Here is a 27429-nt window from a genome sequence, read left to right as displayed (position 1 = left end):
AGATACCCTCCCTTGGGTTTTCCCACTGGTCATATCTGAACACAGCCACCCATCTAGAAAAGCAGAGGTCCTCCATTTGGGACTTTCAAAACAGTAGAAATCCGAAAACTCCCGGCAAAGGTCTCCATGCTGCTTGCTGCTTCCCAAACCATTTCCCCATTACTCTCTGTCCATGGCATGATTCAGATTCATGTCAATTTTACAGAGCCTGGGAGCTGAAGTCAGGAAAAGGAAAGTGTGTGATGTAGATAATCCATCAGCTGCAGCCCATCCCACCTGAGGGTCAGTCACTCAGTGCCTGGCCTGAGCAGTCTGCCTGGGTCTGGCTGAGGGGGAGTGGTAAGGCCCTGATTTTTGTTCTAGTGGCCACAAAGCTACCCTGGCTCTCACACAGCACAATCTGCCATTCACTGAAGTCTGGTTTGCCAGGAAGCCCAAGGATGGACTCCCCACCAGTACCATCAGGCTCAGGGAATTTGGCTAGCACTGGGTACCTCAGACTTCTGCCAGCTAATTGGCTTTGGGGAAGCCGCTGACCTACTCTCCACTGAGTGGCTTTTGTGAACCTGGAACCCAGCCTGCCTCTCATCATTGATCAACCTTGGCCAAGCCAGCTGGCTGGTTCCTTTGCAGACAGCTTGCCTTAGGGAAGCTGGTTGGTGGCTCTACAACCTACTAAGAGAGAAAGAGAGAGAGAGAGAGAGAGAGAGAGAGAGAGAAGGCAAAACTGTAGAGCAATCTCAATAAATGGCCAGTGCTCACTTTCATCTGAGGGAGACTTAGGAATGAACAAAAGCCTGAGGAAAACTTGGCATAGAACTAATAAGAAAGGTAACAAACAAGGTAGGAATGGTGTACAAATGAAATAAAACCAGGAAATATTTCATTGAAGGGGTCTTCTGTGAAGGTATACTGGAAGTCCTTCACACCATATTAAAGCATAAACATCCATATCCACACGGTATATGTGTGCATGGGAGAAAAGGAATAAAATCTGCAGTCTGGAGACCAGATCACAGAGTTCTCGAAATCTGGGCTGTCCCACCCTCCTGTCTCACCATTTCCGGTGCAGGCTCTGGTCATGCAGTGTGAGAGCAAATATGGAAGCAGGTTTGTCCCCCTTGGGGTGAAATCCATTAAGGCTTTTTTTTTTTTTTTGTAATCCAAAAAGAATAAAAAAAATTTGCATAGCACATAGATGCTGGTTTCCTATTTCAAGTTCATAAATGGAATGATGAACAGGGATAATCAGATAAAGGTCAGTTTTAATAGTATTCCAATTAAAGCACGAGGAAAGAAGCTAAAAGAACTGTTTCTTCTAACTGCAATCCTCTCTATCCTTTCTAACCAAATGCAGGGAAAGTAGATTTATTTTGTTCAAATCATTCTTGGTGCTGCATTTGGTAAATTCACACAAGAGATGCTATCTGCTTCATTTCTAATGTAATTGTTAGTTCTGAATAATACAGAAGTATAAAACAATTTCAGAGACCTTACATGAACAGGGAATTGTGACAGTCTAGGGCCCACATGCATTATATGTAGAATCATGGGCAATTCTAGAAAACAATTAGTACTTGGGCTTTTCCACATTTTTAAAAAGGATAACATGGCAATACCCCAGTGATACAGTAAGGCCATTTCTTTGAAACAACTGAGGCACATGAATCAAATTCACTTCTCTCAACAAAGGCAAAATGCATAAGGAATTTGGCTATGAAGTTCATTTTCTCAAAAATCTGAAGCCAGAGAGTAAACTATGTCATAAGGCAAATGGTCTTCTATGTCCCAATTTGGATTTAAATAATATGTCACACACTGTGTGACCCAAATCCAGACCCCTGAAACAGGGTTCCCAGGAATCGAACAATTTGAGTGTTGCTGATGATTATTCATGCAGCGTATAACTGTCAAGTTATTTCAGTTTACTTTGGGACCTCAAGGATCTCAGAGTAGCATATCACCATAAAAGATAGTCTGACCTAAGCCCCACTTGAGACTTGAACTTGTTCCCTACATCCCTCACCAGTGATGGGAAACTTGCTTTGACACAGTTCTTTCTATTTCTGGACATTAAGTGATGAACTCAAAGTAATGAAGTGAACCCTGTTTTTTGTTTTTTTTTTAATGATTTACTTAAGTAATCTTGTTAGAGCTGGGTATCTCACAATACCCACAACTTCAGAAGTTGTGGGTATTGTGAGATACCCAGCTCTAACAAGATTATTGTGGGTATCTCACAATACCCACAACTTCTGAAGAATCCCAAGCTAAACATATACTTGAATATGCTTACAGTTCATAAAGAAAACCCATATTCAGCCAACAGAAAACACCGGCAGTGGACAGAATCTCTGCTACACAATCCAGACCCTGACATGCATTGTGAGAACTTTTGCCAGCGATGAATCTTTCTAAGCTTCCACTTCCTCGGTGAAATGGGGAAATACCCACCTCTGGAGAGACACTGCGAAGAATTACAGAAAAATAAAAATCTCACTAAAGCACACAGCACACAGCCTAATGTGTACTAACCTCTCAAGAAGATGTGTTATTGCTCTTACCTTCAAAATCTTTGCTACTCGTTTTGAGACAGATTATTTGAGTTTTATAACAGCAAAGCCTGACCAAAAAAAAAAAAAAAATCACCATCTGGTAAAGCAGTATCTATACATGAAATAACTTTTTGTGGCACCTTAAATATATTCCCCAGTGGCTTCATGTCAAGACAAAGCTCACAAAGAAGGTGCTCTTGGCTACTGCTTATATTATAACTTGGGAGTTTTGTTTAATACTCTGCATTAATGAGGGAGCTTCTTAGGATAACATTACAACAGAGAGTGCAAGAAATACCAGGGAGGTCAATGCAGCTCTATTAACTGTCATCTAACACAGAAATATTTTCCCTGAATACCATTAAAGCTTTCTCCTTTTCTTTGTTCTGCTTTTTGAAGGCAGTAGGAACCCAAATTTTCCTACCAATAATTCCTGTTTTCCACTTGGCGGCATAATGATATTAGACTTGAGGAAAAAAAAAATTCACCTTGGCCATGTCTTCTCTGGAGGTTTTTACAAAAGATATTTTGTGAGGATAAATTGCACTAAGCAGGTTCTTTAAGTAAGCAAAAAGAAAACTGCTAGTTACGAACTGACCTGAGTAGCTTTGGACTTTTTTTAAAGAGAGCCTACTTACAAAATGCTATCCCCATTAAATGAACATTTTATTAAAATAGAAGATAGGAAACAGAAGGGTAATTAGACAAGTAAGTTGCTCTTTGCTACTCCTGCTGATAGGGTAAACCCAGAAGACTCCCTGAGTTCCCACTGCCATCTATAAATCAAGACACAAGCTGTGGTTGCAGAAAAAACAGTTCTGAGATAATTTTTCTTTGTATCCTGGGGGCTCAAGACAACTGATTGGGGAGAGGTGCTGGCAGCTAAAATGAATAAATATATAATCTACGCTGTGTGCCCCATCTCTGGGTACACGTACACATGCATGGGCACATGCCCACATGCCTTCTCTAAATTGGAACACAGAAGCAGGGAAGTATACCCTACAAACTGTAGTGACGAAATTCAGAATAAATAGGGTCTCTGGACAAAAAATTTGTTACTGTGGAAGAAGACGAGTTATCACTATCTCTAAAATCTCATTCTCTCCACACAAAGATTTCCTGAACATTAGGTCAGTCCTGCTAATCCATGAGTAAGAGCAAAAGATGAGGGGCTTGTGTCCTACAGAGACTGACCATGCTTGAAGGACTTAAGCAGGGCATGGATGACAGGACATGTTCATGGCACTAAAGATCTGCCAAGGAATGAAAATAAAAGATCATTCTAGAATCTCATACTTTGTAAGGGTGACTTCTTGTCCAGGGGCCTCTCCACAGACAGACATTACTGAGATTGAACAAAACAAGTGAACCTAAATGTACTGTTCTGCGCGGTGGCTTAAACCCTGACAGGGAATGTCTTCTCCATCTCACTGAGCTTAGCGCCCGCTCAGTTACTCTGTAAATACTTTCCTGGACGGATGCTCACCATCATCTCTATCTTTCCTGGCCTCATCAAACTCCAGGTTTCCTGAGACCCAGAATCCTTAGAGGAGTCCCCTTCTTAGGTTGTCAGTTAAATATGAACCCCTAATGAATCCCTTAAATGTGACTGCTCCCTATAAGCATCAGGACTCTTCCCCATGCCCTCCAGCTCTGCATGAGTACTTTCTGCCACTTCAGGCCTGCTGTGCTGAGCTGGTGCGCAACTGAGCCAAGGCTGGCAGGAAAGCTCTGTCAGGCTGGAGCACAGCTCAAGAGAAACACAGGATATGCAATCCCATCCCCACTTCACGTGCAATGGGAACTTGGGTAAGTCACTAAAACTCCCAGAATCTTGGGTACCTCGCCAAATTAATGAGAATTTGACACCCAGGGCCTTATTTTTCTCGATGGGATGATGTTTTAAGGTGATAATGAAACCTTAATGTCCTGTGCCCTTTCCATACTCATGGGGACTAATTCTCAGCTCTGCTCTGGCTTTATCCTGAACAGCAGGACTCAATTCCATCATATCCTATGAATTGCCTACCTGGAGTCACCGTGCTTGCATTTTTTAGACTTTTAGTAACAGGAGGAAAATACTGAGCTTCTCTGTAATAGAAATTTACTTGAAAGATGTCAAATCAAATATGGAAAGCAAATGTAGTTATTAATAAAACCACATTTTTGTGGTTATTAACTATGCTATTTGTTTTGTTTTAGTGACTCATTTTTCTCCCAGAGGGAATATTTAGAAGACATTTAAAATTATATAAACTCTCTCTTCTCTATTTATGTCAATATTTTTATTTTAAAAACATAATAACAATGCTTCAGATAAATCTGACTGGTAGCAATACAATAATCCGTGATGAGATTTCAGATGCCCACATAAATAAAACTTCACTGACTATACTTCAAATCAACATTCTAACAAGAGATAGCAGGGAGTGTGAGGAGGCGAAAATACTTAAGACTTAACTTCTTTAGGAAACCCAAACCAAAACAAACTCTGGGAATCTGATTGCAGAACTGAGGTTATCAGATGGGATAAGGGAGGGGGTGCAAGGGGAGGGGGGGGTCTGGTGCCAATGGATTGTGCCCGAGGGCAGACTATGGGTGCCTGGATGGGCATGGTGTGCTCACATACATTTGAAGGAGGTAAACCTGTACCCCTAAAACATACACAGTGCTGTAAACCAATGTTGACTCAATTAAAAAAAAAAACAAAAAGATCAATTTTTAAAGATGTTACTTCCTAAGGATTTATTATTTATATAATGTAAATATATAAAATTAATATAATAAATTCCTCATTCAAATTAATATAATGAATTTATTGCTTCACTTCTGTTTTTTCATCTATTGCTTCTGTTAACGTTGACAAAAATAGCATAATCCCACTCTTCTAGAAAGATGGAAATCACCCAAAGAGTTAATCAGTTAATACAAAAGTTACAGGGCCTCCCTGGTGGCACAAGGGGTTAAGACTCAACCTATGAAACTACTGTCAGCCACTGCAGCATGAGTTCAATCCCCGGCCAGGGAGATACCCACATAGAGCAGCAGACTTCTCCTGACTCTCCCGCTGCTCCCCTCTCCCCTCAGCAGTGTGTTTCAGTCCATCTGCCTGTTTTGTTCCCCACTCGGTCTCTGAAGAATCCACTCATCCCCTACACCTCTGGCCTGTACCCCAGTTCTTGTATGCATAAATAAATATTTTAAAAAGACAGAAGTTACAATATAGCCCTGTGCCTATCAAATCACAGTTCTAATTGTATCTGATTATAAGGACATAGTGATCTTTGTCATCATCACTGCAAGTTTTTTTTTTAAAGATTTATTTATACAAGAACTGGGGTACAGGCCAGATGCACGGGAGGGTGAGAGGATTCAACAGAGTGGGGAACAGCACAGGTAGACTGAAGAAATACACTGTTAAGGGGAGTAGCGGGCGAGACAGGAGAGGTTTGCTGCGCCATGTGGGTTTATCCTCGGCTGGCTGGGATCGAACCCACACTGTAGAGGCTGTGGACAGCTTCACAGTGCAGTGCTCTACCATCTGCGCCACCAGGGAGGCCCATCACTGCAAGTATTTCTGTCTCCATATTGGTATAGTGCTCCTGTAGATGTTATATCATTGTCAATAAAACATTTAGAATTTTAGAATATAAAGGATGAGAGGGAATAGCATCTGCTTTGTTTCACTTAAGGAAATGGAGACAGAGTCGAATGCACTTGCCCCAAATCACAATGCTATGTTGTGGAAAAACACACTTAGAGAATACCGCACACTATCTTGCCAGGAGAAGCTCAGACAAGGTTTATTGCAGTGTGCTCAATTTTATTTCCATCCTCTGAATATTTTCCTCATTATGTACTGATATTAAAATTTCCTCAGTTAAACTTGATGTACCTATGAGTTAGTAGAATTTTTAGATTTCTTCTTAAACATGAATGTGATTAGTCTGTTTTTGTTAGTAGACAAAGGAGTAGATTCTCTTTTCTGAATCCAAACTAACAATTAAAAGCATCCTTGATCTTAATGCTGTTGGTAAAACTTTCAGTTAGTTTCAAATTCCTTTTGTTCCCATTTTTAATACAGTTGGCATTCATTGATTGCCTAAGGTCAGATATTAAGTACTAAATTTCAAAATTTGTAAAATTTCTAAGCAAACTGTCACCTACTGATGTGTTTCTATAGAATGTTTGGAAAGTTGGGCCTCCCTGGTGGCACAAGGGGTTAAGCACAGCATTGTGAGGCTCTCCGCAGCCTCTGCAGCACAAGTTCGATGCCCGGCTGGCCAGGGAGCTACCCACGTGGTGCAGCAGACCTCTCCTGTCTCGCCTGCTCCCTTCAGCAGTGTATTTCAGTCAGTCTGCCTGTTCTGTTCTCCACTCTGTCTCTGGTGAATCCTCTCACCCCTGCATCTCTGGCCTTGTACCCAGTTCTTGTATGCATAAATAAATATATCTTTTAAAAAAAAAGTGTGGAAAGGACCTCTGAAGCCATTGACACTGGCAAAGGATAAGCAATTTTACATGTAGGTGGGTTAGTTCAGCAAGTCCCCAGGGCATATGATATCCAGATTCTATAATCCCATATTTACAAATAAGTAGGTTGAAGTCTTGGGGAGTTATAAGCTCAGCTCAGGTCGAGGAGGTAGAATTAGACTTGAATCTGTGTACATCAGAACTGAAAGCTTTACCCTCCTGTCTCTAGCCACTGTAGCTACTATTAAACTGGTCCTTACTCTTGGCCACATGGTAGATTGAGACCCCAACCTATAGAATCTCATTGGATGTTCACAATAACCCTAGATTTGAAAATAATATTATTGCTAACACCATTTTAAAGGTGATGAAAATACATTTTTTTTAAAAGGCACAATCAAATGCACCCTTTCTAGGCACGAAATGGACTAAACCGTCTTCCATGTTGCCTTGCTTCACTCATGTCTGGATTCACACACATGTTGGGATGCAGGCTGGCTAGGTTGGAGAATAGAATGTTCTGCATCACTGTAGACTCTTGTTCTAGCTTCAAGAGTCAAGGAAAAATACTTGAGTTGCCAAGCTGAAGCCCATCATGCCCATAAACAGCCAGAAGCTCCTCAGTTCTTTGATGGGTAAATTCCATGTGTAAATAAAATAATCATTGCTTTCATAAAATGTCTGTTTGCCATTGACAGAGAGAAAACAGAATCATTGTGTCCTGCAATAGCCTTTAAATAACCAAGGCGAGAGATCAAAATAAAAATAAATTTTGACCAGATTTATAGGTTCACCTTGATTAGTTCTTGTTTTTGCCTTCAAATAAGCAATACCTGAAAAAAAATGGAAAGGGGATGTCGGGAGCATATATCTTGTAATAGATAGGTCTCCTCTGTCATACAGTGCAGTATAATGTCCAGAAAGGAAAGCCAACCCATCCTTCCTTGGCTCAGCAGCCAAGCCGAGCCCCGAAAAGGAGCAGGGAATTTCGCAATGCAAAATAGCACCACCCCTTGGCTTTGCACAAATTATAATTTTTTAAACTGTACTTCCTGAAGTTTCTGTTATATTGCATTATTTTGTTGTTTGCTCCACACAATTGCTTCTTTGCTTCAACCAGTAATTTTTTTTTGTTCCAAAATTCTTATGGTAAAATCAAACCTAGTCCATCCAGATATAATTCTGGTGCCACTGAAAAGTTGTATCTGAAAAGCATTCAATTATGTACAATGTCATGCATCTTTGTTTACCCACTAAGTGATCCCTTCCCTCATAGACCCCACATGATTAGTAGACATGCCAATCAATAAAATCAAGGATTACCATTAATAAAAGCATAAAAGTCCCATTTTTCTATAAACCATGCTTTTAATGAAAAATTCTTCATTTCCCTCAGGCAGCACTTCATCTAAGATGCATTTGGCTAGTTGAATAAAAATACCTGTTAAAGGGAAGAGGCTCCCATCAAAGCTGTTGAAATCTGATTTCATTTCAGATTCCAGAACTAATGTTGTTTTTTGTTTAAATAGATTTTGTCTGTCAATTTCCAGACCTGCTGTGCCATCAGCCTGTATGGACTGCTGTGGTCAACCCGGGGGTTGTAGCGGCAAATTTTATTACGGACTGGTAATTGAATTGAACAGGTTTACATTTGAATAGATTTACTACATCATGATCTCTGACACAGTGCACGGGACTGAACTCCCTCTCCATCCATAAAGATACATTTTAGATGGTATCATTCTCTCCAGGCTAAGAAGGCAAGACTTGAGCCAAGGAGATGGCAAAACATAATGATGCATTTATATGCAGGATGTAATGCAATATTTCACTGCAGTTTTTACACACAAAAGAAAGAGAATATTCCGTATTTACTCACAACTATCCCATCCTTTCTATTTGGAGGGGAGGAACTTAGAGGACTGGTATTTTTCCATCCAAGGGGTATAAGGAAGCAAAGGAAAATAAATTATTATTTTAGTATATCAGCCATAACAGCAATTCCCTTGAAAACAGACCCTCCAAAGGCTTGATAAGGGCAACTGAAGAGGTGTGAATTATAGATAAGCACCGTCCCATTTACTTCCACCAACAATGTTTAATTAAACAGTTCACACCTCTTCAGTCACCCTAACCACCCTTTCAGATTGGTCTTGCTTGAAAACCATAGTGGGGAACATTTTTCAGGGGAAATATTTTGTCTACTTTCTCCTTAAACCTGGAAGGGCAAATAGCTGAGTAAAGAATAGCAGTAAAAGCAAACTAATCAAAAATTGTATCTACCTGGAAACTGATGCATATTTCCATAAACATTAGTTTTTGAAAATAAAATCCAAACCCAGGATACATATATGTAAACTGTTAATTGACAGGCTATTCTATAACATAAAAAAAATTGATTTACCATTTAAAAATCATGATTACTCAGCTCTTAACTTTTTTTTTTCTCAGACAGCAGCTTTTTATTTATGATTATTTTTTCATACTTGACCTAATTCTATTTTATTTGGTTATTGAGACAACATTGGTATATAACAATGTGTATGATCCAAAGGCCCAGGACCACACCTCTTCAGAAGGGTGTCAGCACACCACACCCACCACCAAAGTACCCTCAGACTTGCACTATAATCCCTTATGCCCACTCCCTACTGTGTTTTCTCTCAATGCTCCTCTCCACTTCAGAGCCTCAATCCCATCGTTAAATTTCTAGGGTTTGTTAGATTTGGTTTTGTCTGATCTTTGTTTCGTTTCACTCTGTTCTGCATATAAATGAAACCTGGTATTTGTCTTTCTCTTCCTGACTTATTTCACTTAACATTACCCCCTCTAGTTCCATCCAAGCTGTCAGAAATGGCAAGAGTTCATTTTTTATAGCCAAGTAATATTCCATCATGTATATATACCACACTTTTCCATTCCACTCTTCTGTCCTTAGACGCTTAGCTTGCTTCCATAAGTTGGCTATCATAAATAGTGCTGGAGTGAACACAGGAGTGCCTATGTCCCTTCAAACTAGTGTTTTTGCATTCTTTGGATAGATAATTAGGCTTGGGAGTTTTGGAGCATAAGACAGATCTATTTTTAATATTTTGAGAACATACTGCTTTCCATAGGGGCTGAACCAATCTTTCTACCAACAGTATAGGACAGTTCCTTTTTCTCCATAACCCTGAGGTGGTATCTCATTATGGTTTTAATTTGCATTTCCCAATTCTTAATTAAGCTTTTCTGAATACACATAAGTTTCAGTTAGTACGCTTCAACTAAGGAACAACATAAATATAATTAAGAGCTGGATTTAATTTATGTTTTCTTTTGCCAAAACTGTCCTTTTGGGGTTCTCCCTGGTGGTACAGGGGCTAAAGTCTCAGCACTATCAAGCTATCACCAGCCACTGCGGCATGAGTTTGATCTCGGGCCAGGCAACTAATGCACATGGCGCAGACCAATCCTGTCTCCTCACTGCTCCCCTCAGCAGTGTATTTCAGTAAATCCGCCTGCTCTGCTCCCCACTCTGTCTCTGGTAAATCCTCTCAACTCCCCCCCACAACTCTGGCCTACACCCCAGTTCTTGTATGCATAAATAAATAAAAATAAATCTTAAAAATTGTCCCTTTGGCATTTTTTTATTGCTCTTCTAGCAAGAGCAATCATGTGTTCCTTGAAACTTTTGAATCAGTGGAGTCTAGAATAGTGTCTGCTGTCTGAAGGAACTTTATAAATATTTAGGAAACTAATGATAAATGTAAAACTGCTAACTGTGAAAATTCCAAACAGTGCCAAAATCTGTACAGTTAAAATAGAAAGTATTCCCCATTTCCAATTTTCTTTACCAATATAACATTGTCACCAGTCTTATCCTCTCCTCTGCTTCTCTGTACAGTGTTTATCTACTTTCTTCCATTCTTTCTACTTCCTCTCTACATTTTTAATATAAATTATTTTAAATGTTTTTATAAATATTTAATAGAAACTTAATATGAGCATGTTTTATATATATTTATATATTATACTAGACAATTTGCTTTTTAATCCATTATTTTTACTTGGAAATATATTGTGGTCTTTTTTCCATAAGGCATTAGTTAGAATATTAAAGGCTATTTTCAAGTTGAAGATGAGAAGGAGAATTTGAGAGTATTCTTTGTTTGCTTCTATTCAAGGAAGAAGTTACTTTTTAATGGACATGAGAGTCAGAGAAATAATGCATGAATCCCAAACATTTGAATATAATTGCATCCACTTATCTTCCTAACATTGTTTGAAGTAAAAAATCTTGGAATAAGAATACACCAAGAAAAGCTACGATATCTAGTAATGCCACACATAATTCCCGGGGAACCAATGCTTGGATCTTTTTGGATTTAAAAGTTAAAAAATATGACCTCTCTAATACCAACAAAATATACAAACTCATAGGGCTGATGCCAGGATCACAGCATTCTGTGACTCAACCAAAGCTCTGCAATTAAATGTTTCATTCACCTAATTTTCTTTCAAACTTTGTTGACCATGTTTTCATTTTATTACTTTATGAAAATTTCATATCTATTATAAACCTTGGCAGATTTTTCAAAGAAAACAGTAAAATCTAAAGACAGTATGTAAAAGGACACATGTGGAGTTACATATAGAAAATAATAACTCAGTCTAGGTCTCCCAAGAAAAGAACAATTCCTCACTATTTCCAAACTAAAATGTTAGTTTCACAAGACAGACAGAATTATTCAAATAATTGAAGAACTTTGATACAGTAGAGGAGTTGATAGGGTGAAAAAGTTGTTGTGGTGGAAGATCTGATATGGATAAAAGGTTGATATGGTAGAGGAGAAGAGTGAATTCTAAAATATGACTTTGTGATTTGTTCCTGTCTCTATCTCATTTAGCTACATGAGCTCAGGCACTTGGTTGAACACAGAACCATGTTCATTATTATTATTTTATGTTTGTGGTTGTTATTTCCAACTGAAAGCAAATGGGGAAAAAACTGAGTATCATTATTAAAAACTTTCAGAATAGAAAATGAGTCCAAAAGATAAGATTATCAAAGAATAAAGAGTGCTTTAAACTTAAAATTAATTAAACAAAAAAAAAAGGCAACTACATGAAGTGATATAAATAATAATTAGCTTGGTTATGATTATTGTTTTACAACATATACATATATCAAAACATCAAGTCATATACCTTAAATACAGATATGATTTTTATCTGTCAAGTGAAGATGGGGGAACAAACTCTCTCTGTAACATGCTCAGTGAGAAGAAACTCTAACATACAATGACAGCAGCCTCTTTGTTGTCCTTCATCCTTTGCTTTTACAACTTTGAAAGATGGAAAATCAGACTTGCCAAGAATACTGTGTGGGTTTAGCTACACATCTGGTGTGCCCTACCTTGTCCCTTCCTGTTGATGTCAAGCAGATAACCAGGAGGTCTCAGAAGTAAAGGAGGCAAATTCTGTGGTCAGATTCAGGACATTCACTTGTACCCCAACCTTTCCTGATTTTGGAAAAATGATGTTAATCGTTGCACACACACACACACAGAGAGAGAGAGAGAGAGAGAGAGAGAGAGAGAGAGACTTGCGGCCCAGATTCTCGCCTTACCTTCTTTCAGCATGCCTACTTTTAAGCACTTCATGAAGCGGCAAGCCTGGCAGGATTTACGTCTGCGCTTTGTGATTTCACATTCATTCGTGGCTGGGCAGCTGTATTCTATATTACCTAAAACACAAGAGTTGGGAGAAAAGAAGCTGTTAGACTTGCAGAGCCGAGGACATATTAGCATCCCAAACACAACACCAACTCTGTTACTTCTGCCTCTGCTCTTAAAAAAAAAATGTCACAGGGGGTCATGACTTGTCTGCCTGTGACAGAGCCGGATGCTGGCCACACCCACCAAAGACACAGTGAACAATGAGAAGACAGGTGGTAAAGATTTTCAAAAGATTAAGTTTGAAATTAGCCTTTGAAACCCTTGCCAAGTACAGTCTTCCAGAAGCTCAGGACCCAAAAGAAAAGCAGATTATTTCCAGAAAAGCTCAAGTGTCAACATTGTATTCTTTTATCGACCATCCAGTCTGGGTTTTTTGTTGTTGTTGTTGTTGTTACAATGCTCAAATATATCGTATTGTCTTTTTTGACACTGAACTGCATACACCTCACTGTGAAAAACAATCAGCAGGTGGATTTGGGATCTTGTAGGAAGTCTCTGGCGGGTAGGACCTGAATCACACGGTTCTCCCCTATACAGTCCCCAGTCTTCACTGGTTTATGTCTAGCACTTGTTTGTTGATGAAGATGGTGATGATGAGGATGGCTATCATCATGTAAGGGCAAGAATGGACACTGAGCAGGTTTTCTAGGATCCAGCAGACCGGGTAAAGGAGGAGTCAGAGTCCTCAGTGGTTTTTTGCAGGTCTTTTTATTGGGATTTACCCGGTACACGGCAGGCGGGTGCTGGGGGGCCAGAAGGCTGGCAGGCCTCCCAGCCCCCAGCAAGTCTTCACTCTCTCTGGGCTCTCCCGCCTTTTCTGCTTCTCTCAGCTTCTCTCTCGGCTTCTGCTGCTCTTCTCGGCTTCTCCTGGCATCCCCATGACGCCGCCCTTAAAAGACCAGTCTTAGCCCAGGTGAATCCCATCTACCTAGGCCCACGCCCTACTCCAGGTGCCCGCCATCAGGCATGCATTCAGGACAGCAAGGATCCATCATCTATCCTGATGACGCGAGGGCAGAAAAGCCTGACATTTTTCCTTACCCTACACATCATCACCATCCTCACCATCACATTGTGTTCATTATACTAGTATAATGGAAGTTCATTAAAAAAAAGCCACTATAAAATTAACTTTTTTCATATTAAAGTTTACATCATTTATGTCAGTACCTACACATTTGAAATAAGTGTATCATCAGGAGAAGATCCAAACTTCAGCTTGACTTTTTTCAATTAGTACCAATGACACTGTGTGGGCTATGCTCTGGGGCTGCCTACAGCTTTGTACAGAAGCTGCCTTTAAAATAAAACCTCTCTCCCCTATCAGCTGTGTCACATCCTGCTTGAAAGTCTTTCGTTACTTTCTAACCCTTCCCCCTGGTGATTAAGTGCATTAGTATCGTAATGAAAATGCATTCTGTTTATTGCCCTCTTGGGAAGGGGGAGGTCATCACACCAAATGCATAAATTGTCATCAGAGACGGTCCGGGCTTAATTGCAATTTTGCTGCTCCATGTTTGCAATACTTGGGGTCCATCCAAGTCCCCTGAAACATGCGCAGATTCTAGTAATTAGCATGGAGTCTGCCTGGGACCGCAACATTGATGAAATATTTCAGAGTTAATCACACTTTGTAAACACTGATTTATATTGACTACCTTTCTCTAGGCTGATGTCTCCTCATTAAATATCACATTAGTGGATTGCAGGATTGTACAAAGACTCAACTATTCAGCAACTGCTAATTCAACAGGAAGTGATACCTGACCACTTATAACTACTGAAAACTGGTTAAGTATGCTTGGCTGAGAATATAGGGGGCTGTGCATTATAACTTCAGATAAGCCTATCAAAACTGTTTGACTATATTAACATTCTAATTCAGGGTTTTTGTAATAAATAAAGCAGCTACTTTTAACATAAAAGGTTAATAGTAATACTAATAACATCAGTAGAAGCATACACTATCACTTTCCTCAGAGATATCACTGATGCTATGCTGCTGGAAGAACAAGAAGAACTCAAAAGAACCAGACTAGCTGGGTCATGGTTGAGAAGGAAAAAAAGGCCTAGAACCTGAACTTCAGATGAACCATTTTTCACTGTGGAATTTCTCTAACCATCACTGAAAATTTATTTTGCTTCAAGAGAGTGTTGCTAGTAATTTTCCAGGAGTTAATTAGTATTCTACTACCAGAATTTTCTCATTTTTTGAAGATTTATTTATTTATGCATACAAGAGCTGGGGTGCAGGTCAGAGGTGCAGGAGATAAGAAGGATTCACCAGAGACAGAGCAAGGAACAGAACAGGCAGACTGACTGAAATACAATGCTGAGGGGAGCAGCGGGCGAGCCAGGAAATGTCTGCTGTGCCATGTGGGTAGCTTCCTATCCAGGGTTTGAATTCGTGCTGCAGTGGCTGAAGACAGCCTCACAGGTTGGGTCTTAACCCCTTGAGCCAACAGGGAGGCCCCTACTACCAGAATTTTCCATTTTGCATGGCTCTCGCTACACTCATTGGAAAAGACACAGCTTTTGCTTTCTAAGAGTTGAAGGATGACTGGTTAGAAAGAAAAACATAATGGTTTTCTTCCCTTTTTGTGACTGGAGTCAGTGTGAAGTCATGCTTAGTTTGCTTCCCATGATCCAAGCATGGGCATTAGTTTCCACCTATTCAGTGCTAGAAACTTCTATGCAGATGACCCACCCTTCCAGACCCCTCACACCCTTCCAGACCCCTCACAGTCATCACCTTTCCTTTCAAACTAATTTCTCCCCCTCTTGGAAAACTATATCTGCATTCTCCAATAACACACTCGACAGGAACCTGATTCAGTCCTGAGTGAGTTCACACCCACAGGCACTCTGGTTCATTCTGTTCCCTTTCATCCCAGCTGATTCCTCTACCATGTTCCTCTTCCTACAACCTCTTTGATCATGTGATCATGTCACCAGCCCAATTAAAAAAGAAAATCAACAGATTCCTATGGCCTTGTGAATTAAATACAAATTAATAGGCTAGAAAAGTCATCCCCCCATTTAATTCTCCTTTACTTTTCCAGCAATGTTACAATTACTACCTTCTATGAACTTTCTGATGCAGTCAATTTGATTTATTCATTTTTTCTGTGTCCTTCAGACTTCCTTCTGGGAATGATCTATCTTAGGCCCTCTTTTCTACATCAAATTACTTCCAAGGCTCAAATTCCATTCAAATCTTTCCTGAAAATTTCTCAGATCATCCTAGCAGAAAATGGTTTCTTGGTTCTCCTATCTTTCTAGGGACTCTCATTGTATACAGATGTGCAATATTTTGTTATACCTCTTTGCAGTTATATTATCCAAGAGATGGCAAGATCCTGGCAGCAATGGCCATTTTTAATGTGCTATAGAAATCTTCCACAGAAAGGTAGCTTATAAGTAAAACAACAGACTTAAAATAACAATATTTTTCTTATCTCAAGGTCATTTCTGTGAACATCAATTGTAGTGCAGCAATGCAGGAATACCCACAGAGTCAAGTGAACTGAAAGTAAAATTCAAAACACAAGGAAAACCATTCCACAAGTCATCCAGAAAAGTAGAAGAAAATATTTTTTTCAAAACATTGAAAAATAGCTCTGACAAAAATAGAAAAGCATGGCAAAACAGAGAGATCATCAAAGGTAAAACCAAAATTACACAGTCTTTGGGGAGTAGAAGTGTAAGAAAAAAACACTGTGATTTTAAAGAAAATAAAAATGCATCTTGGGATGAATAGGTAAGAATAAAATGAAAATAAAGATAGATAGCACACAAAGGTATTCAACTTTCACCCCATTGTAACATGTATTATTATTTACAAACTAGGTTCCCTCAGAATTGGAGCCACGCACTGGAGAAAACAGGAGAGCGATTCAGTAATAGTCGCTAAATCTATGAATGACTTTCTTGTGAACAAATGTGTAAAGATTTTTAAATTTCTTCCAAAACTAGAAGGGAAACTGTTAAGTGGACACACGAGAGTTTCAGATCCCCTATAAAGAAGTACTATAACTTCCTTTCTAACCATTACACTGTGCAATTCTTCAATGACAGAGAAAGGTAAAGTCAGAGAAATTGTTCAGAGTGTCTTAGCATGAATTCTTGAGGGAAGTGCTTGGTCTTATTCAAGGCTGCTCCTCAGTGCTCATCATAAGCCTGCAATTTTGTATCATGTACAAGTTCCTCAGCTTTACAGCAAAGATGAGACATGCAAACAAATACCAATACAACTTGGGGTACCGTACAATCGTTTGGGTTCAGATTGGCACGCACAGCACACAATTGCATGCAAAGATACTGCTTAGCAAGTCAATAAATTCTTGACAGAGGAGCGAATGATTGAATTATACTGTGACCAACATAGAAATGACTACATTGGGGTAAAGAAATCTTCCCAAAGCTCTAAAAAACACAGCACTTTTACTTAAAAAAAATCACTGCAAAAGGAAAGAAAAGAGAGTGGTCCTTCATGTTTTTCTAAATGATATATTTATAACCTAGGTGTATAGAAAATGTTTATGATGAATCAAGCTTCCTTCAGCCAAATGCCATGTTTCAGTCAACTTGTCCTGGCATATAAAAATGATAACCTTGATTTCCCCAAGTAATACTGGTTTATATCTTGAAAAACAAATCAACAGCAATCTAAAGAACTTATTTGCTGGAGGAAAGTCTCTCTAATTTCCAAGCCCTCCCATTGAGTTACTTAGTTCATTGCTGTTTGCTATGATTGCCCACCCAACAAAGCCTTTGATCCATGTGAGAGTCTACAGAGATTCTGCCCTTGAAAGACCTTCCCTGGTGCTTTTTCTATTCGATAAAGAAAGCATTTTATCCTAAAAATGAGCTGCCCCAAGCACCTGGGTAACACTGTCCCATCTATTTTGGTAATGGCTCAGAGATATTACTCCCAGTAGACAGTATCATCTCTATGGGGCACTTGTTTTCCTTCCATTCACGAAAAGTGAAAACTAGACAAAAATATTTCCACTAGCAACTGTGGGCACCTGGAATGTTAACACTGGACAGTCGCTTAGGAAGATGCAGAAGTTATTGTTCACAGTCTAGGATTCTCATTTCAGACACGGAGTTTTCTTGGATTATAGCTTGCTATTTTCTGGGACACATTTGTTAGATGGCACCAGGGACTGAATTGGGCAGCTACTGATGATTCGGCTGGAATTTTCCCAGTTTTGTCAATAGCTGTGAAGGCAAACCTCTGTGGCTGCAGGAACCAAATCAACATGGAAGCTTTGGGTTTTTAAACCAGGCTGACAAGAATGATAGAGCAATTTATAATATCTCCTGGCGGCTTTTCAGAAAGTCCTGGGCTCTGATGACTTATTTCAGAGTCTTTTGTACAATTAGTTTGCAGGCAATATAATTTTCTCACTTACCGCTTAATAGAATCTTGCAGCTAGCTGGCGGATAGAATAACAGGTTGTATGTAAAGCTCCAGCCTGGAGTGCCAGTGGATAATTTGTATATTCCTTTCAGTCACTTAATGGACTTTTACAGTTTGGCAGTGAAAGGGCTGAATGATGTAAATTAGCCTGGCATCTCAAAATAAAAATATATGTCAAATCTTTACTCTCAACTCATATCCCTCGCACCCTGTAATGATGCATTTGGCTTTATTTGCTTCCTGGGCGGTTCCCTCTTTTTCCTCATACAGACATCATAATTGGAAAACCAATTGGAAAGCATCTGTATATTTCCCTCAATTGTTTTAATTTTATTAACAGAACCAAATGGCTTGAGATGACCCAAGGGGCACTCCAAACAGGGTTTATCCAATTGTTTCCCAACATTAAGTGATTTCAAAATAATGGGATTTGCCTCGACACACAATTACAGAGCATTGAGAACATGCAGGCAATAATCTGTAGTATTTTTGTTTTAAATGCCCTAAACCATAAAAAAAGAATGAAATAAAAAAAAAATACCCTGTTTCCTGTATAGTAGTAAAGGTTTCTCCCCTGGGTGAGAGAGGACCCTTTTCTTTTGTGTCTTGTATGTAATGCTCCTTTGTTTCTAGCTACTTTCTGAAATTAAACTGCATTTCATCTGAAATGAAGTACCACCATCTATATAACTGGGATTTTAAAATGTGGAATAATAACTTATGACTTATCTGTATAAAAAATGTCATAATTCCATCAATGCAAATATTAAGTTAAGGGTGCTATATTTTTTCCCCCAATGAGCACACCCACAGTTAGGTTTCCAAGTAAGTTACCTAGGGATATTACATCTGTTCCCATGGCATTGCTCAAATACTTTCTGCAGTTTCCTTTCAGACTGCCACTGGGTCACTTTCCAGCTAAAAGGGGAGAGTAGAAAGGATTTAAATTTGACCTAATTTGTATTCCCCAATATTTCATTGCCCTCTTTATCACAAGACATGATGCCAATGATTTCTGGCCACAACTACAATTAAAATTTTCCTCAGAGATCACAGAACTGCCATCACTGGAGATATCTGGGGAACCTGACTCAGGCTCTAAGAGAGGACTCCCCCAAAACATTCTCAAAATGGCAGATCTGAAGGGACACTAAGCCAGCTGCTTCGTGGAGGTTGTGGTGATTGACGTGGGGGGAGAAGAGGGCCACGGCAGGGTGACAGGCACCACTAACTCCTCTCAGAGCAATTTCATACATGGGCTTGGGCAGAGAGGAACATTCTTTGCTTTTCTGCTGCCCCTGTAGGTTCTAAAAAATAAGGTGAGGTGATTATCGGGGCCTTCCTGGTGGCGCAAGGGGTTAAGATGCAACCTATGAAGCTATCCGCAGCTACTGCAGCACGAGTTCGATCCCCAGCCAGGGAGCTACCCATATGGCGCAGCAGACCTCTCCTGACTCGCCCGCTGCTCCCCTCAGCAGTGTGTTTCAGTCAATCTGCCTGTTTTGTTCCCCACTCTGAACTCTGAAGAATCCTCTCACCTTTCACATCTCTGGCCTGTACCCCAGTTCTTGTATACACAAATAAATCTTAAAAAAAATAATTATAAGGTGATCATCAGGCGGGCATAGAGAAGGTCCTTGAGATATGATTCCTTAACACGCCATAGATTAAATTCTGATGCTCACAACTGTCATCTAGGAGTCATAGTGTGGTGTATTTCCAGTTCAGGGTTGGCTCCCAAATAAGAAAGAGCTGGGGAAGAAAGCTACCAGCGCCCAGGCTTGTAAGCCCTGTGCCAAGTCTCGGGACTGGAGACCAAGACCAGTGCTGGGTTTCACCCTCAAGGCCACCCACCTTGTATTGAATGAAAAACAATTTAACAGGACAGCAGTATTGTAAAGACAGGGAGAATGATTTTACTTCCAGTTTAAACAGACATATCTGACCTCAGATGCCCCTGAATTTATAAACATTCTTTTATCGCTTTAATACTCCAACTATTAACTGAACACAGGGCACTGTACAAGTTCATCTTAAAGATGGTTTCACTTACAAGTGGAATACAGAGAAACCAAACAAAGGGTCGGGGAAAAAGACAAAATGTGCTAGCTGGGGGCCTCCCAGGTGGCGCAAGGGGTTAAGTACCGCACTATGAAGCAATCTGTAGCCTCTGCAGCACGAGTTCGATCCCCGGTCGGCCAGGGAGCAACCCACACGGTGCAGCAGACCTCTCCTGTCTCACCTGCTACTCCCCTCCACAGTGCATTTCGGTCAGTCTGCCTGTTCTGTTCCCTGTTCTGTCTCTGGTGAATCCTCTCACCCCCCACCCCGCATCTCTGTCCTGTACCCCAACTCTTGTATGCATAAATAAATCTTAAAAAAAAAACTTGCTAGCTGGAAATAAATCCAAGACATCCAAAAGAGAAGGGGCCAGGGGAGGGGGTAAAACAGGGAAGGAAGAGCACAGGGGACTGTGGTGATGGAGCAAGGGTGCGTGGCAGGGGGAGAACTACTATGGGACTACACCTGAGGGGGGATTCCAATACCATACAAAAATTAACAATAACATAAGAAAATAAATACGATAAAGAAATAAATAAGGAGCTCATCTTAAAGAGAAGGTGGGAGAGACTCTTGCACACCCACGGTATGCCCACCCTCAGCATACTGCCTGACATGTGGTTCAGAGAAAACATCTGAGGAAATAGTGAGCGAGGGGGGAAAGAGAGGAAAGGAAATGGCAGACCTGAGTTCAAACCCCAGCCCTGCCATTTGTCAGCTGTATGGATTTGAACTAGTTACTAAAGTACAAAAGAGGAATAATCCTACCTGCTTGATGACATTGTAAGAATGACATAAAACATAGGTGTTCAAATCATATAAAATCCTGTTCTGCCTACTGAGAGGAGAGCAGAGGAACATGCAAGATTCCATCAATTATTAAGTACTTTGATTCTGAGACCTGAAGTTTGAGCATATTATTAAAAAAAACCTTCCTCCAATTTATGCAAGGATATCAAAATGAACACACTGTTCCCTCAGAGAAGCCAAAAAGGGGTTTTGTCTTCCAAACATCCCCAGCGTGAGTGATGTATTTTATAGGAGAGAATGAAGTTCACGGCACGGCATTTCTTAATTTGTCTAAGAAATGAATTTTCAGGTATCAACCATCTGTGTCGATGCTTTTTGTTATGTACACAGCTCATCCACTACCCATCACTAGGTGTGAATGTAAGTGGAGGTAAAGATTCTACAAAGCTCCTCAAGATCTCGGGTCACAGTCCTGGGTCAACTTGCCCACCTAGCCCAAGCCCACCCTCCTACCTGACACCCACACCAATGACTCCGTGTGCCTAGAAATCAGGGTTGTCTTTCCTGCTGATCCTCTTCCTGTGCTGCTCTATCATTTCTTCTCCCAGGACCTCCCAGACTGAGGGAGAGGTCCTTAGGGGAACAACTATTTCATCTCACACTCATCTTCAGGTGAGTCCTTCTCTTAGCAATTAACCTACTTTACTACATGTTTCAACGAAACAGCCACCTCCTGTCCCAACTGCATATTCCTTGAGAGCAGGGACATAGCCGCCTGGGAGGCCCCCGTCGCTTGACAGAGTGTCTGCTCAAACCTATGACCCACAGAAACACTGCGTATCTACAATCTTGATTTTTTTGTGATTCTACGCCTCATGCCCTCATTTTAATGTTTAGTCCCAAATTATTCATTTAAAAAAATCCTAAGGTTAATAAGTTAGACTGATAAGCAATCTACCTGTAATACATCATTTGGCACAAAGCACCACAGATTTATAGGCTCTTAGATGGGATTCAGTTTAGACTAGACGCAGCATGAGTATGTGCTGACTTCCCTGTGATCACCGACCCTCTTTATGTGAACACATGCTACTTAATTGCAGAAAAAAGGCAGTGCCTCACATATCCTTATATCCAAACACTCCTTAAATGCACCCAACACAACTCACATTTCAGCATCTACAGTGAACACTTGTGTGGTAGACGTACTATATTTGTCTATACAAACCCCCATCTTGCAGATGAGAGAATCAAGGCACAGAGAAGAGGTTACAAAGCGCCCAAGTGCCCAAGTGCCAGGGCTAGGATTTAAACGTAGGTGGTCTAGATTCAGTGTCTGTTTGTAATGATGACGCAACTCTCTCTGACTCTAACCTCTTAGAAGTAATTAATAAGTGTCATTTAGAGCAGAAACAAAAAATGAAATTCTTGTCCACTGAGCGGGTGCTCTGTGTAGCTACCCTTGTTGCTATTGCTGTTGGTTGGAGAGGAAATGCTGACGCCTGGGAGTGGCAGGTGAAGGGTGGCTCTTGGCATTGTCTTTGACTGTTGTCAGACTTATGGCGCAAGGGCAGCTGTGAGAGAGGCTAGGGTTGCCTTCAGAGAATGGAATCTCTCAACACCTCTTAAAGAAATCCCTCGGCTTGTTTCTGTCCCCCTGTGGTGTGTGGCCAGTTTAGTTCCACAGAAACCAAACAGACCATGTCACCAAAGCAACAGGTGTCAGGTTGTCCACAATGCATTTTGAAGGTCCCAAAATAATGCCATTGTTCTTGACAGAGAGAAAGGAGGGTGTGTTGTGAAATGCATGTATAAGGGAATAAATGTATAATAAACATACACTCATTGATGAAAATGGAAAAGATATGTATCCCTCATCCCAGGTAGGTTGATATACTGTTTTTAGCTTTGATGTGATGACATCTTCTTGGAGAAGCTCACACCCTATTTAGCTACTCTGCTTAATTTATAAATCCCCACAGTGCAGGGGATATTACCCACAAGTCTTAAGAGACCCCAAGGATACACTGCCATAAGAAAGGTGTGTTATCTGAGTTAACCCTAACCCCCAAATTCACTGCACTTGGTACCAACACCAACTTCCATGTGTTCTTTCTCTACCTACAAATTTTAAACCACTTGGCTGTGAGTCTGTGAGAAACCATTTGCTTTCTCTCAAGGCATGAATCAAAAAAATCGTTATTAAATAATCTTAGTGAAAAAATGGTAATTAAGTCTAAAGCATCTACTGTCTTTACCTCTTTTATTGTGACAGCTAAAAAAACTCCAGTAAGTACATTTGACAAGTGTGGAGGCATCTGAATCATGGGCTATGTGACCAGAGCAATGTACTCTAAAATAGAAATTTGATTTCATGCCAATCTTGAGGTTTTCCTTGTGCCTTGAAGAGTAAGAGCAAGTACATCCTTTCCTATACTGTTTTTAAGGGCTTTGCTTTTAGATGCTATCAAAGTGTTCAGAATCTAATATTAATATTAGATTCTAACTTCAAGATCAAGTTCATGGTGTAGTGGTGGATGGAGGCTGGACTTTTGGTGGGGATCATAAGGTAGTACATACGGATGTTGATGTAATATTTTTAATATTGCACACCTGAAATCTATACAATGTTATAAGCCAATGTCACTTCAATAACATTTTTTAAAAAAAAAGATCAACTCTACATATACAATATGTATCTATCTGTGTCCTCCAAAGTTGGCACAGATTTGGGGAAACCCTGCCCTATATAAGAGGTAGAAATAGCTCCATATTTGAACTGTTGGAAGCAGGAGAACAGCGATTACAAGATAAGATGCTGGAGTCAATGTGAGTTCAAGTCCTGATTCTACCATTTTCTGTGATACTTGGAGACAACTGTTAAAGATGAGGTTGCTTTCTTTGTGGATGAAATGGAATCGGGTCAATGGGCCATTGGACTATGGTGGAGGGTTTGGTGAGAAGGGGCAAGGAATGGAGGGCTACATTTGTAGGGGTGTGGATCTGTGCTTTTAAAACATGGTGCTGTGATCAATGTACTTAAAAAAAAAACTTCCAAAATAAAAAAAAGCAGAAACTTAATTGTTAAAAATAAAAGAATTGAGAATGAATCCTCACTGAGAACCAAGCACCTATAGAAATGGGGTGATGGGCAGAGCCCCTGACACAGAGCACCACTGATAATGGACAATAACTACAGCATTTTAATAATGGACAATAACTACAGCAATAACTCAGGAAGGAGTAGGGCCAGGAGAGTGAAGATGACTCCAGAGGAGTCCAGGTCATCTGCAGCAAAGGAAGTTGCTGGGCAGAGGACTCTCCTGGCCTTTGTGGGAGAGCAGAAAGTCCAGCAACACTGGGGGCCTGTAAAACCAGCAGGCACATTATGAGATGGGAGGCAACAAACATTCACCAAAGAGTAATAACTAATTACCCCCAAGGGTCAGAAAAGTCAGACAGAGCTGTTAGCAGGATTTAGAGAAAGCCCAGAGAATAAGCTGCACCCTAATGTAGTGTTGATGCATGAAGGCTTCCGAAATCAGATCTCTGTCCCTCAGTTATCTGCCCTGATAGTGTCTCAGACAAGCACCTGTATGTCCTCAGGTGGGAAAAGTATAACAAGAACATAGAGAGGAAAACCTAGGGCAGAGGAGGTCTGGGGAGGGAGCTACCGTCTAATGATGATCTAGGGAGGCAGCGGAGGGTGCCTCCTCCAGCAGGAATGCTTGATGGACTCAGTGCCATGGAATTCAGGGTTCACAGCTTTTTCTCCAAGGCCCAGAGAGGAAATATTTCCACTTTGCAGGTCACCTAGCCTGTGGGATGATTTCTCAGCAGACAGTGGAAACACAAAGGGACCCACAGACAATACACACACCTGGGGCAGGGTGTTCAATAAAACTTTCATTAGCAACACGGGCTTTCAAAAACCAGCTTCCCATCTCCCACTCGCCTTTGAGTTTGCTGGTCTCTGGTCTAAATGATACTCATGGTCTCAGCTACTGAGATAAATACAAATATCCTACCATCTATTACCTATTACTCCCTTTCTGGTTCAAAACCCTGGAAAGAAGATACCTTCAAGTTAAGAACAAATATTAAAAATAAGAAATCTTAGTGAAACAGTGACATCAGAGAAAAATGAGTAGGGAGAGCCTTTGCTTTAACTGTCTACACCATTGGAAGTTGGTATCCATAGTAAACACAAACTGGAGACCCAGTGGCATAGTAAGATGCTCCAGAAGCAAAGGAGTAACTGGAAAAGAGAGACCATGCTTAGGAGGCCTAATATTTTCTTTTAAAAATCAGTGCAATCAAGGACATGATCTGGCCAAGAAGCTGCCTTTGAAGGCTCTTGGACATGTCCCTCTGATCTTCCTCCAGTGAAACTAAACACTGAAACAATAGCTATCTGAGGGTAGACTTGGGGTATGCTTTCAGAATCACTCAACGTTTCATTCAGATTTCAAGCTCTAAATTCAACATCAAGATTTCAAGATTTCCTGGTAGGAAATTCCCTTCTTTTCTTTCTAGGATTATTCAGTCATGCCTTACTTAAAAAAAAAAAAAAAGCATATAAAAACATGGTTTTTCTTTGAGCTGGAGCTGGTTTCAACCAAAATAAAACAACGTTAAATCTCAATGACTAGAAATTTTATTTTCCCTTAAAAATACAGATCAATTCATACAGGCACATTCTTGTTTTTCTCCTTCTGTCTAGAAAGCCTCAAAAAAAAAAAAAAAATCAATTCTGAGCTGCCCTCTGCCGTGGTCACAGAGTTTATGAAAGTGGACAGTCTTCCTCCAAAACAGGAGGAAAAATAAGCCCCTTTCTTCCTGAAATCAAGAAGAGTTAGGGAAGTGTTATCAGTGGTGGGTGTGGAGGTACATTTTTAGGATCAATCTAAGACTAACAAGTGAAAATCTTGGCTGGTGAAATGAGGATCAGCAGATAAGAATGCAGGCAACTGAGACAGAAAACCGATACGGTGGAATTCAAGTGTGGAACTCTCAGCCTTCATATTTAGGGGATTTCTGAAAAAAAGAATTTTCAAAAAAATAGATCTTTTTAAGACTTACTTCTGATTGTCTCCTTTTTCAAAACCTTTAATATCATCTAATCATAACTTTGGGAATATTCTGAATTCCCCATTTTTCTGCATTTTAACAACTTGATGGAAAATTTTGCCTATGGAGTAAAACCTCCCAAGAAAATTTCAGTCTAGAATTATTCAAGTCTGAAATCTTTTATAATGTATATGTAAGGAAGGTTTATAAGGGGGTAAAGAACACAGGTTCTGGGGTCAGACAGCCTGAGACCTAGTTGTGTTTAGGCAATTACTTCTCTGTACCTCAGGTTCTCCATCTAGAAATAAGATAGTGTAATATTACTAATGGAAGAAATAAATAGGATAATTAATATAAAGCATTTAGAACAATGTGCAGCATACTGTAAAAACTAATGTCATTATTATTATTGTTATGGCAAATCGAAAAATTCTTCACTATACCTGATATATGGACACCAAATTAAATACAAGATGGGAAAACAACTACTTGCATTATCCACATATGTAATTACTTATGGATACGTCTTAGGAAAAAGATTAGAATTTTCAATTTGGGGAATATCTGAAATTCCTCAAAAATATTTAAAGATCATCTCACACTCACAAGGGAAAAAAACTAGCACGTGCTGGAGAGGACGTAGTGAGGTTGGGACCATTGTGCAGTGTCGAAGGCAATGTAAAATGGGGCTGCATTATGGAAACAGGGTGGAAGGCCCTCAAAAAATTAAAAAGAGAATCGTCATATGCTCTAACATTCCACACCTGGGTATATATCCCCCAAAATTGAAAACAGAATCTCAAAGAGATGTTTATACACCAGTATTCATTGCAATTGTTATTATTATTCACAATTGCTAAGTGGCAGAAACTACCCAATGTCAACCCAATGGATGAACGGACAAAGAAAGTACAGTTTATACCTACAATGTAATATTAATCAAGCCTAAAAAAGAAGAAAATCCCAACAGATGCAACACCATGCATAACATAATGACGTCATGCTAAGTGAAATGAGCCAGTCACAAAAAGAAAAACACTGAATGATTACACTTATGGAAGGTGTTAAAGTTGTTAGAGAAAATGAAAGACCCTGATAGGTACTAGGGCCTGGGGAGAGAGAGAAATGGGGTGCTCTTATTTAATTGGTATAGAGTCTCAGTTTTACAGGATGGAAAGTTCTTGAGAACTATTTCACAACAGCACTCATATAGATTACACTAACATACTGTGTGCTTGAAAAGGGCTAGGGTGGAAGATTTTGCTATGTGTTCTTTGCCACAATAAAAAAAGTAAAATAAATGTTAAAATAGTAAATAAATAATAAACTTCTCTTCAGTAGAAGCTGATATTTACTTTTAGCATAAACT

At 39.9% G+C, this 27429-nt stretch overlaps 1 protein-coding gene across 6 annotated transcripts in view; it reads right to left on the bottom strand.

Moving 5' to 3' along the window:
* Positions 1-27429, bottom strand: part of ESRRG (estrogen related receptor gamma) — a 550758-nt gene that overhangs the window by 139206 nt on the left and 384123 nt on the right. For all 6 annotated transcript variants that reach the window (XM_054690589.1, XM_054690590.1, XM_054690591.1 and 3 more), the window contains one exon: positions 12643-12759. In XM_054690589.1, coding sequence (XP_054546564.1) covers positions 12643-12759 — 117 coding nt within the window. The remainder of the gene's footprint in view (positions 1-12642; positions 12760-27429) is intronic.

The sequence above is a fragment of the Talpa occidentalis genome, unplaced genomic scaffold (assembly GCF_014898055.3).
Source record: "Talpa occidentalis isolate TD23 unplaced genomic scaffold, MPIMG_talOcc4v2.1 talOcc4.8, whole genome shotgun sequence".
Lineage (NCBI taxonomy): Eukaryota > Metazoa > Chordata > Mammalia > Eulipotyphla > Talpidae > Talpa > Talpa occidentalis.
This window is presented reverse-complemented; position numbering and strand designations above follow the sequence as displayed.